General features: G+C 48.0%; 1 protein-coding gene across 1 annotated transcript; it reads right to left on the bottom strand.

Moving 5' to 3' along the window:
• Positions 1–863: 863 nt before the first annotated feature.
• On the bottom strand, positions 864–12,897 carry bckdk (branched chain ketoacid dehydrogenase kinase). Its single transcript, XM_077011135.1, has 11 exons — positions 12,496–12,897; positions 11,810–11,878; positions 11,475–11,585; positions 10,149–10,196; positions 9,526–9,645; positions 9,276–9,374; positions 8,553–8,626; positions 6,637–6,765; positions 4,532–4,621; positions 2,803–2,958; positions 864–2,176 (listed from the first exon to the last, which is right to left on the bottom strand). The coding sequence occupies exons 1-11, from the start codon at positions 12,727–12,729 to the stop codon at positions 2,032–2,034; spliced, it is 1,275 nt and encodes a 424-aa protein (XP_076867250.1). The 5' UTR covers positions 12,730–12,897; the 3' UTR covers positions 864–2,031.
• Between the last annotated feature and the right edge of the window lie 107 nt (positions 12,898–13,004).

Below are 13,004 nucleotides of genomic sequence, written 5' to 3'. Positions count from 1 at the left end.
AGGAAAGATCTATAGGACAGTAGTGAGACCTGCTATGTTGTATGGACTGGAGACAGTGGCACTGACAAAGAGACAGGTGAGGGAGATGGAGGTGTCTGAGATGAAGATGTTGAGATTCTCATTTGGAGTGAGGAGGAAGGATAGGATCAGAAATGAGTTTATTAGAGGATCAGCACATGTAGCATGTTTTGGAGATAAAGTTAGAGAAGTGAGATTGAGATGGTTTGGACATGTACAGAGGAGGGAGGAGAGGTATATTGGTAGGAGGGTCTTGAGGATGGAACTTCCAGGCAAGAGGAGGAGAGGTAGACCTAAGAGAAGGTTTATGGATGCAGTGGTAGAGGATATCAGAGTGGCTGGTGTGTCAGAGGAGGACACTCAGGACAGGGCCAGATGGAGGAGTTTGATCCGCTGTGGCGACCCCTAAATGGGAATTGCCGAAAGATGATGATAGACTATAAAGAATGTCTAATGGTGATTTACTGTCTAGTCCAAGCCTGGTCTTATTCATTATCCTGGAAAATGAAACTTTTATTTGAAATAGTTAGAATGCAAGTCAAAGAAATACCAAACATTGTTCAAACGTTTAGTACATTACAAATTTCAGAGGAAAAATTACTGCAATATTTTGCAGGGTAAATATAAGGTCGATTCGAAAGCGGCAAGGACATTCACTTAAAATAGGCCCGATTCCCACGTGGAGAGCTTTGCTCATAACCTAATCTCCACTTCTAAAATGTGTTGATTCATTACCCAGATGTGGCACATGCTTCCAAATATAGAACTAGAAGTCGCGTCCGAGTTAGCTTCTGTGTTTTGTCTATCTGCAGTGTCGTGCATAAAAACTAGAGGCAAAACAGATCGATTATCATTCCGAATTTTTAATGCCCCAAAACAGATTTGGCATCTATGAAAAACTAAACAAAAGCGCAAAAACGACAACAAAATAATGAAATGATCCCATCCTCGACATGATACCAGACACCTCACGCCATATTTTGGCCACATATATTTACAAAAGAACTTGGGTTAATATGTTTGCGTTTATCCTTTTCTCTAGTTTCATAACTTCGCATACACCATTTATACTGGAAGTGAACGCTGAGGCTTAGCCAGGCCACTAGAGGGCAATCTTGAGCAACAAACCTCCAGTCCTTCAACACATGCATGACTAACACGTGGCATCGGTCAGAAAATAATGTAGAAAAGGGCAAAAACCTCGACTTTAAACCCATTACACACTATGGTGATGAATGGATTATGGGCTTGCTGGTTGTATTAACACAGCAACAAGCCATTCTATTGTCGTAATTATATGACCCTGCTAATCAAACAGAACTACTAACATCTTGGTGGATGTTGTCCAGATGACTAGTGTGTGTATGTGTCCCACAATTTCTGTGACCCCTACTGGAATGTGAGTCAACCCAGCCTAAACCATATCTACAGAGCTGAAGAATATGCATCCGTTTAAAATATGATCACTTTAATGCTTGCAGAAAATGACAACAAAAGAAATTCTTGTGTTGTTGGTAACCAAACAGCCTTTTCAAGCATGTAATATACATGAAATCTATATATGAAGTGTGGTAGCTAAATATGCAATTATGCCAAAAAGACAATTATGACTGAACACAGGACAAACGAGCACAAAGAGCACATTTAGATTCCCTGTTTGGACTCTCAGGGTTTTGTATAAGGCAGTAGGCCCGGTCTCACATGTGTGTGTGAGAGGGCAACCAGGAAGTACCCCACCAACCAGTTCTTTATTTGCTGATCCTTCACTCAGAGTCCAGAAAAAAAGAAGATGAAGGAGGAGGAGGGGGCGGGGTGAGCTCAGTCATTATCCAATGGCAGACCAAGGGGGTGGAAACCGAATCCTGGCCAGCTGACTACATCTTCTACAGGAAGTGCGTGAGGAGGAGGAGGAGGAATCGAGGGGTCAGTGAAGTGGTTAACGGCGGTTAACGGCCTCCAAGCCTGCGGGGGAACCGCTGCTCCTTTGAAGGGGTGTGCAGGGGTGCGGGGGCCTCACAGCCTGAAGCTCTCTCCCTTTCCATCGATGTGGCGCAGACGCAGGTACACGTCGGTGCCGATGCCCTGCATGGACTGCAGCGCCAGGGAGCCACCCAGGTACTCGGCGTAGGCCCGGGAGGTGGGCAGGCCGAAGCCAAACCTGTGCGGGTCACAGGGGCGGAGTCAAGGCAGCCCAAAACCACACACAAAAAACAAACAACAACAAACACAAGCAGAATGTCATACAACAGCCTTTTTTGGAGTGTCAAAAAGAGAGTACATGCATGAAAGGGGGGGAAGAATTATGAAATCACATCCAACCCTCCTGCAAACCAACCAGTCTGATCTGGCTTAGGTTGACCAGGTCACTCCAACCTCTGAGCTATTAAAATAAGTAGGATACAACTGTCCTGCAGCTGTCCAGTTTTAAAATAGCGCAAGTCATAATAAACAGTAAGAACTTTATTAGCTGTACATACCTCACAGGTACGTCTTAAGCATACAGTTATTTCCAACACCTGTGGCCACGCACAACACGCGTTAAGATTCTTAAACAATAGTCGGTTCCTAACCGCTAAGAAAAAATAAATATCTAAAAAATAAATATTTTTGGGTGACCGACAGGCTACGTAGGTGCACCACCTCTGGAATACTCCAATAAACGTAGCAGCGCCTAATCGAAACGGGCCCGTTTATGTAGGTACACGGTAGGAGGTTAAATTACCTTCATTCATTAGATATGACTCGTTACAAACGGCCGTGACGGAGCGTCCCGAGTGGGCTTACCCGTGCATGGGCCCGGACTGTGGCCCGCTGTTGGTCATGGTGTTGAAGAGGTTGCCCAGGCGTGGGTCCTGCGTGCTCTCCTCCGCGGTACTGAAGTGGTAGTCCATCACCTTGTCCGTGATGCTGTGAGGAATTCCACCGCCTCGGTCCGAGATCCTGCAGGTCAGGAGGGTTGGGATGAACGGACCTCCAGAATTTTGTTTTTTTTTTAAGTTTGAATGGCGGAAGCGGGGCACTCAAATGTTTTCCTTTGCTGAGAAACTTGGAACTAGTGGTCATCAGCAAATGTGGAAACTATAAAAGGAGGGGGTCAGGGGTATGGGCGGTGCGTCTCATCTTCAAGGTCACACAGAAAGACAACCTAGCAAGGTTCCCTGATGAAACATTATAGGTCCAGCAGACTTCATGCTTCTCCCATCCAGCGCGTTCAAAGAGCAGCGTTTCCTAACCCTGTATCCGGGGCCTTCCTCAACGGTAGTTATCCGTTTCCTTCAAAGAGCAGCGTTTCCTAACCCTGTATCCGGGGCCTTCCTCAACGGTAGTTATCCGTTTCCTTCAAAGAGCAGCGTTTCCTAACCCTGTATCCGGGGCCTTCCTCAACGGTAGTTATCCGTTTCCTTCAAAGAGCAGCGTTTCCTAACCCTGTATCCGGGGCCTTCCTCAACGGTAGTTATCCGTTTCCTTCAAAGAGCAGCGTTTCCTAATCCTGTATCCGGGGGCCTTCCTCAACGGTAGTTATCCGTTTCCTTCAAAGAGCAGCGTTTCCTAACCCTGTATCCGGGGGCCTTCCTGAACGGTAGTTATCCGTTTCCTTCAAAGAGCAGCGTTTCCTAACCCTGTATCCGGGGGCCTTCCTGAACGGTAGTTATCCGTTTCCTTCTGTGGTGGTGCACACCAATGATTTCATGTCGCATTCATATTTAGTTGATGCTTTAAGTTGCATCACAGCAGGGAAAAGAACAGCGTACTGATCACAGTAGGGTGGGACTAGCACCCTGGTGTGCAAATGTAATGCTGTTATTCAATATGTATTTAGAAAATGACTGACAAACAAATGACAAAAAATAAATAAATTGGTTGTTGCACACCATATTGGAATATTTACAAGCTTTCAGATATGCCCATAGATCTTACTTGGGGCTTTATAAACGATTAGACCGATAAACGTCCAATAAATGCACAGGATAAAAATGCAGTCCTGGGTTTTCTAATTGTTGGTAACTGAACTGTACAAGTGACTGGTGACTTTGGCCTGCAGCCTCTATAAGGTGAGGAAGAGGAAAATGCCCAGAACCCACTCTGTGTAGAACCATGATGAAGGCCTCTGAACTGGAAACCTACAAGTTCTACATCTACAACAACATCTACAGCAGGGGTGCCCATTACGTCGATCGCGATCTACTGGTCGAATATTGTTTGGTGGGAGGGTGTGGCCACATGTTTGTTATTCAGCCCAACTGTGCGGCCCAGGTTCATGGTCTCGGGTGTCCCCAACAACTGTGCTCTGCTCTCTTGAACAAACATCAGGAGATTTGATAACAGCCTCGCTGAAACGTTCCGTTTCTCAAAAGGAGGCTCTGGGTTTCCTGGGAGAAGCGTTTGTTCCGGCTCACCGATTGTGCAGCGCACACGCACATCCACAGAATCCAGGCAGTGAAAGACATTAGCAGGACAGAGGGCGTGGCTTGTAGCTAGGGCAAGGGGCTATTGAGTGCATGCAGACACTCACCGGATCACAAAGTCCGTCTCGTTGTTGGCAATGGTCACCACCACGTCTGGTACGTTGTAAGGGGTGTCCAAGTGACTCTCCATAGTGGCCCTATGAAATGACAGTAAACAATTTTTTTTTACAAATATGAAAATAAAAGGTGGAATGAACAATGCCTCGAGCGATAATTACGGCACAGACAGCCATGTTTCAAACGTATAGGAGCAAACATCCGAGAAGCAGAGGACAACAGTGTTTGAATTTCACCCCGACACCTTAGCACAACCTTCAAAGATTCTTAAATGCACTATTAAATTATTGCACTATTAAATATAATTGGGAAATCATTGTGAAAATACACCAAGAATCTAAATATTAGCACTAGAACATAAAAAAAAATAATAATAAAAAATAAAAAAAAAAGGTTACTGGCCAGTATTTTGCAAGTATATTCACAAATCTTTACATTTACTTATCCTACATCTGTCCCTGGACATAGCCTACTTTTTCCTGCAGTTCTCAGAAGCATGGGCAGTACTATTATGGCTATTCTGCTGGTCCCAGATCAGTACAGTGCAGCAGTCAAAATGAATTAATGTCCAGTGCATGCAGGGAAACACATGATGCAAGATCAGCAGGCGAGATGGCCTGTGAACGTAGGCCCCGAGCCCAAACAGTGGAGCTGATTATACAAGTTTCACAGACTAAGCATAGGGGCACCAAATCAAGTGAGTGTAGTGGAACGGATTTACAGTCAGTTCCAGCCTTCCCAAAGACCTATAACTCATTAACTGCAAGAGCTGTCCTCTGATCCCAGACCAGTTTTTACTCTCAAGACTACTCGTGAGAAGCTAAAGCAAAGTGTGCCGCGTGTTATGGCACAGTGCCAAGGACACGCCGTTCCTTTATGACACGGGCCTGCTCCCAGGCTGCCACACTTCTCCCATTCACTCACTCACTCACAGACAGAGAGACACCCTAGCCAGCAGGCTCACCACCACCGATGATGGGTGATCACGAGGGCCATGTCTGAGCCTGGAGGGTTGTTACACCACCATCATGAACTAATCATCTAAAAAGAAAAATCTTCACAGCTGTCGTGACTTTTGCTACGGCAAGACCCTTCTATAGCTTCAGCCATTCCACAATCTCAGCAACACTACAAGGAGTGATTCAAGGAGGCGGTGACCTGCCGTAGCAAAAGTCATGTCCGGTCACCGTGACCAGAATTGTCGGAAAGTCCCTTGTTGATAAGGTCAAGAGGCACAGGTATGTGCCCACCCACACAGACACACACAGCTGTGAAATACTGCTGATATAGCATTTTACATTACTTTCAGCTCAGAACAAACTCAAAAGCACCAGACCAAACTGCAACAAGCATCTCTAAAACCATAAAACCAAAAGACAAAGAAATAATGATTTTTTTTAAAAAGGAAGACCATTACACCACAGCCGTTAAATATCACCCTCTGAACACACCGAGTGCTATATCAGGTTTAAACGGCCATTCCTACAGACTCTATTATTCCCAGCTAACGGTCACGGCCGGGCCGCATGCTCACAGCAGCTGGCTAAGGCCTCCGTGTAACAGCCCTGCAGACATGAAGGGTTCGTCACGGACCCCCGCACAAACACCCTCCTCCAGGTCAGCACAGTAACAGGCGTGTGGCATACCACAGTGAAGGAGAATGCCAACGCAATGTCGTGCCATCACGCAACATCACCATGATGAACCTGGAGCAGGTGAAACGGCCCACAACTCCAATCCAACCATGCTTCTGAACGGCAAAGTGCAGAACGCTGAATTTATAGCACAAAATCCTTTTCTCGCTTACATTGCAGCGAATGTTGTGACACAAACTCGAACTCATATGTCCTAATCCAAACTGGACGTTCAAACAACCAATTAAGCATCATAAATACATGTCAAATAAATCAAAACAGGAATGCCGATTCGGTCCGTCCAAATTCTTGTGCAGCCTATGACGTACACGTTTTCTAAACGGAAGGAGAAAGTCTTTTGCTCGGAGGACTCGGAGGGTGTGGAGGCCAAAGTCGGCAGCAGGACGCGTGTCAAGCCGTCATGTTGGACGCGGTTCTGGCGCTGGCGACAGGCGTCTTACCTCATGGCGTTCTTCAACAGCTCGGGCAGGATGTAGTCCAGGGGGAGGGGGATGAACGGGAAGCGAGCCGCCACGTGGCCGTTGATGCGGACCCGCGGGGAGTTACCGTACTGGTGCTCGCACAGCCGCCTACGAGGGGCAGACGGGGAGACGGCTGAGAGACAAGCACCACCACCACCCACCCCCACCACCACCAACACCACCACCCGCCCCCGACACCACCCACGCGCACCCAGCAAGCTCCACGTCACACTGAAGCAGACAGACAACCCCGATTACCTCAGGGTTTTTGTGGAAAGGAACGCGTTACCCAAGGGAGGGGTGATGTTTTCGCCAGACGGCCTCCGGGCAAACGTTCATAACTAAAACCACACGAGATCCAGACTACTCCCTTTAATCACACTGCTCTCGTTTGTGGCACTTTGTCACAAAACGACACATCTCAGGTACCACAGACTGGTAAAGAAGCAGAGACACACACAACAGCCCCAGACAGGCTGCTAACAAGACCAGGCTTAGCCAACACATTTAGATCCATGTGACCCAGACCAGAGCCAGGCTTTGACGATACCACTGAAGAGGAGCACAAGGGGGGGGGGGGGGGGGGGTTGTTCTCACTGATTCTACCCCCTGATGAGCCCCAGGACTGTTGAGCGTGGACATTAATGCCATTGTTCAGCTGAAGATGGTGGCCTCCAGCTAACCTGAGCTCTGATTCCTGAGGCCCACAGAGAGGCAGAGTTGTCCCAGATTGGCTCAGGACCCCCACTGTGATGTGACCAACACTGAGCTTTACCAGCACCCACAGATGGTGTGCGAGATGGTTTTCAGGCCATGGAGACGCATTTCGGTAACCTATTAATCAGCTACTTGTATTTGATTAAACATTAATTTAGTAGCGTACAATATTTCTTTCTAAAACTTCCACTTAAGACAGAGACTTGCAGATATGGACTCTACAGGTACTTCATGGAGGATGGACGTGCTCTGTGTTTTTAAGAATAGAAGTTTAATTTTGCTTTCTGGAAGTTCTGCCACTCTCACCAGAGAACAACATATTGGTCCAATTCAGCCACAGCAATGGACATTTTGACCGAGTTCAACAATACACATTTCCAAATATTACACTTGCCTGGTTTCAGTTAGCACATCACTTTAGAGAAGCTATGAAGCAGGGTGGGGGTGGGGTTAACCAATTACAGGACAGAATGGTTGCTATGAAGTCTAACAGACCAATGAACAAGGGGGGGGGGGGAAGAGAGAGAGAGAGAGAGAGAGAGAGAGAGAGAGAGGGAGGAAGTGAAAAACATATTGCTTAAAACACACATTTGTGCTCTTTTCCTTAGGGAACTTTGTCTTCTTGTTTATATGACAGTTTCTGTCTGCACAGGATCCTAAAATGTTGAGGGTGGAGGTGTGAGGGCGGATGTGTTTACGAGAGGACACAGGCTCTGCTCAAAGTATCCATATATGAAATTGGACTCCCTGCTCCGTATGCGTAAAAGGCCTCGGACAAAACATGCAGTCAAACACTACAACTGCACGCCGAAAAACTAGAGCTGCAAAGACGAGACAGCTGCAAAACCTCATTATCCTTATTAGAGCAAAAACTGATTACACGTCATTATAGGTCTCTTCACTTGAGAGAGAAACACGGTGAGAAGATCAAACAGCTGCATTTATAGGTCACATGTGAAAGGCTTGAGAAATTTCTCTCCTCTTCCTGGACACGTTTAAATGAAAACAGCGCCGTCAAGGAACGTTAAGAACCTAAAGAGAAAGATCAAGCTGCGGCCATAAGCAGATCCACAAAAAGATCTCAAACAAGATCACAGCGTAACGTCGACTGGAGGGGGGGGGGGGGGGGGTGCAGAGACGGAGATAGAGGAGACAGTAGACAAACCGGCTGTGCTTACCGTGCAAAATCCACCCACTTCTCAATTATCTTCTTTGGAGACAAACGCCTACAGATGATGCCCACAAAGTCAGGCTGAAAGAAAAACAAGGATACTCACACACAGAGTAAGGGACCATAATGCAGAAGGATACTCACACACAGAGTAAGGGACCATAATGCAGAAGGATACTCACACACAGAGTAAGGGATCATAATGCAGAAGGATACTCACACACAGAGTAAGGGATCATAATGCAGAAGGATACTCACACACAGAGTAAGGGATCATAATGCAGAAGGATACTCACACACAGAGTAAGGGACCATAATGCAGAAGGATACTCACACACAGAGTAAGGGATCATAATGCAGAAGGATACTCACACACAGAGTAAGGGATCATAATGCAGAAGTTGGAGACTGCATAAGCAATGGAAGTTATTTTTATGTGGTTCACCTAGCAGACATGCACGTTCTTCATACCTTTAGATCATAATCATGATCTCATTTAAATTCCAACGTGCTGCAGTCGAGCCACGAGGCAAAGCAATAAAAATGTCCAGCCTCCGATTACTAATGCATAGATCCGCATCAAGGACGAAGTGTGATCACTAGAGAAACTCTCAGAACTTGGTGAAGAAAGCTTCTTCATTTTGACAGCTGATCTCTACTGCTGGGGGTGCATCAGGTTCACGCTCTACAAATAGCGCAACAGTAGATAAGGGTCACGTGAGAAACTCACGTTTTCCTCATGCAGGGCGAGGTGGTGCGTGGCCAGCATGCGGATGCCCAGACGTGACGTCAGCGTCGTGTCCAGGAAGCTGCGAATCAGCATCTCGTCCTGACAAGACATGCAAATGAGCTAATTAATATACAGAAGCAACTCATCAATATTAATGGTCCATTCGCAAAGATATCCCATTGCACTTGACTCCAGGGCAAAATGGGAAAGGCGGGTCAGGTGTCCAGGTGGATTGGATGCGTTTCCTTACATGGATGTGCTTACGACACTCCCTGAAGCCCTCCGCCAGCATGGTAACCACATCTTTGTGGTCGTCGAGCAGCTGCTGAACCAGCTTACTGTATCGGGCCTCCATTTCCTGGTCTTTAATCTGTAAAAGGGCAGAAACGACTTCATTTCTGTCCCCGGCACCGGTTTGCTCAAGCAAAGAGCCGACTCGCCAAGTCAGGCACGTGAGAAGAGGCAGGCCAGAACGATCAGTCATGCGCACGTGTCCGAATCCCGGAAAACTCGACCACTGAAAATGTGGTCCTGGGGGGGAAAAAGCATAACTACTCCAGTTACTCCATCAGGAGATAATAGCCTAGTTCCTCTAGCTTTAAAACCCAGAAATAGCACCATCAGCACCAACCAGCCCCTTCTGGCCAGACCTCGTCAGCTTGCACAAAGCGCTCGCACGCTGCCTTGCCCATGACTCAGCGTTTGTGAGCCGGTGTGGGAGTAGGGGTGTGCTGTGCTCTCTGGTTACAGAGGGCCTGGAACGTGCTTTTAATTATAGCAGCTTCAAAAAAAAATAATAAAGGTCCTCTGGACTTTACTCAACCTTTCAGCACTAGCGTTCCTGACTGGACACGGGTCGGAGGATGTACTCACCGCCGGGAAGTCGCTCAACACGTGGTAGGCTCGGATGTAAAGCTCATGCTGAAAGAGAAGAAGCAGAGAATTATGAAGGTGCGGCCTCAGGTCAGAAGACCCAAGAGGCCCCAGCAGACCACCCAGCCTCTGCTTTCCAGGAATCTCCATACACCTCTTTCCCTTCTGACACACGCGTTATACATTCTTAAGGGGTTTCGAGAACATCAATACGGGGAATGAAGGGGCAAGAGGCGAACTGGTGAACCTTCGTGATTAACGACTTGTCCCTCCTGTATCAGCAGAAAACACGACAGGCCTTCAGGCTACTCAAACGAAGGTACCTGTAGCCCAGCAGAGACACGGCAGGAAGGAGCCCAGTGTGTCAGTGCAAGGAGACAAAGGAGAGAGTTTGTAAAGGAAGTTTCTAGCATGTGTGCCTGTGGGGTCAACAGAACTGAGCAATGCTGCACATGACGGGGAATGAACAGATTATCCTTCTGTGCCCCCTAAAGAAAAACATACAAGAAAACCTCTTTTCAAAGAGTGTCAGGTTCAGTGCAGAAGGATGTGGGTGAAAGATCATCAGGGAGGAGACTGCTGTTGTAAACAGACTGAAAGGCAGGGGAGGGGCCTCAACATGGGAGGGGCCTCAACATGGGAGGGGCCTCAGGGAAGCATGCAAAACACTCGTGGTTGATAAATAAATAAATGGAAGGTTATCTGCTGCACTTGTTCACTGGTGCTCCATGTTCATACAGACAGCAGTCTATAACTGCAGTAATGATTGTTTCGTCCTTTGGTTGAAAAAAAAAAAAAAAAAACTCTATGAAGGGCACGGCCATGGCCCTGGGGGGGTTGCAGAATAGTGCCAACTGTGGTCAGAAGCACCAGAGCAGTTTGAAACACGCTCAGCCTTACCCTGCACAGACATTCAGGTCACAACTGACTGATCTCACATTCAAGTTAGGTTCTCATCAAGCACTTATTTCCTATAAGTCTCATATATTCAGCTATATACGAGAGGCTATGCTCTTTGAGGAAACTCTAAGCCATGTCTAGTCCAGCTATGCCCAACTGTTCCAGTGTTTCCTGACTGGGGTCCTGAACACTGTCCCTTTCGTGTACCTGGACCTGGACCTGACCATGTAGAATGGATCGGGAGGAACAGGAAACTCAGGACTGAACATGACATGACCCACATTATCTTCCTCTGGCTCCAAAACAGAGCTTTTTTTCCCCCATGAAAGACCCATTTTAATGTTCCCATGTTAACAGAGGGCATCAAGGAACCAATCACATGGTGGTGATGAGACAGGGTGATGAGGAGGAAGAGGAGGGGCTCACCACTTGCAGTATGGTGGGGTTGCAGCCAATGATGAAGGGCAGGCTACGGAAGCCTTTGATCCGGTGGGCAATGCGCACGGGTAGCTCTTTGTGCAAGTACTTGGCACTGCTCTGTAAATACCACACACACACACACACACACACACACACAGGACCAAGGTTGGCATCCGTGTATAAATTCCAGCAAACCACCATCAAAGGACACAGAAGGTCAATGGAAAATGGACCTATGCCAATTAATGCACTGTACTAACATAATACAGTAATGCTAAAGAGACTAAAAGCTACCGCCATGCAGCCAGGTTGCAAAATCATGAGGCACACGCTATAATTACCAGGACATGGTTTCCATCCGGGGACTTGCCAGCATACAGTAAGGTGCTCGGTGTGAGTCTAACAGAAGGCTGCGGAGAGGCACAGACATGTCAGCGTGTGGGAGATACCTAGGCCGTATCGGTTCTGTATCGTTTACGAGACCGACTCAACCGGTTCGTTTGGAAATATACCGTCAAAACACGATGTGAACACGGTTATGAGGTCTCGTACGACCCGCACACACCACAGCGTGTTTGGAGCAGGCTTAAAAAAACGGAGTCAACCTCTGAACCCTCGTCCAGTGGACCCAGAACTACACGAAATCATTACCGTCGGACCGAGCCCTGACACGGTTATATAAGAACAGAGTACACACACACAGCACGTCCTGTAGTGTACAAGTGGCCCAGTGTGGAGTCCGGCCACACCACCGTGCACAAAGTGAAGGCAGCCCAAGTTCAAAGTCACGGGAGATCCAACACGAACCCGTCCGTCGACCTTGGGTTGACCCGCCGTGCTGGGGAGACGTTTCTCAAGACGTGTGTTGACATAACCCCGCCGACCAGGCACCCGACTCGGACAAAATATCACATTTCACGCAGAGCTGCCATTACAGCCGCGTTCACGTCGGCTGGCCGAGCCTCCGAGGTGCCGAACCCGAGCCCGAACCGGACACTCGGGACGCGTATACGGTGAACTAACGTACCTTCTCGGCGGACGCGTCTATCGCCGACTGGTTGTAAAACGAGGTAACGGTCTTGGACCTCTCCCGGGCCAGCTCGGAGTAGCTGGACACGGAGGACGTGGAGCTGAACCTCGCGGGAACGCCGTCCACACCCGACCGGAGACCGGCGGCTTTCGGCGGCAACGCGGGGATTAAGAGCCTCGTCACCCGGCCGCCCAGCACCTCCACCGCTTTGGCCGTAATTCGTCGTCGCATTTTGGTTTTTTATTATTTATGTGGAGCAGCGTAAACACGAACAACCCTCGTCCGGTGTCCCCCTTGAAGTGTACATTAAATTTAGGCGTCCAACGCCATCGAAATGGCCGTGGTTGGTGCACAAAGGCACATTGTCACTATTGTCACATAGCTGGCCGCCGCAGACGTGGGGAGCCTTTATACACACACACACGGACCGCCCACGTCCGCACGGTCCACTCACAGCGCAGGAGGGCGGGACCAAAAAAAGCAACGATCACGCCCAGAGATGTTTC

This window comes from Brachyhypopomus gauderio, chromosome 7 (genome assembly GCF_052324685.1).
Source record: "Brachyhypopomus gauderio isolate BG-103 chromosome 7, BGAUD_0.2, whole genome shotgun sequence".
NCBI lineage: Eukaryota > Metazoa > Chordata > Actinopteri > Gymnotiformes > Hypopomidae > Brachyhypopomus > Brachyhypopomus gauderio.
This window is presented reverse-complemented; position numbering and strand designations above follow the sequence as displayed.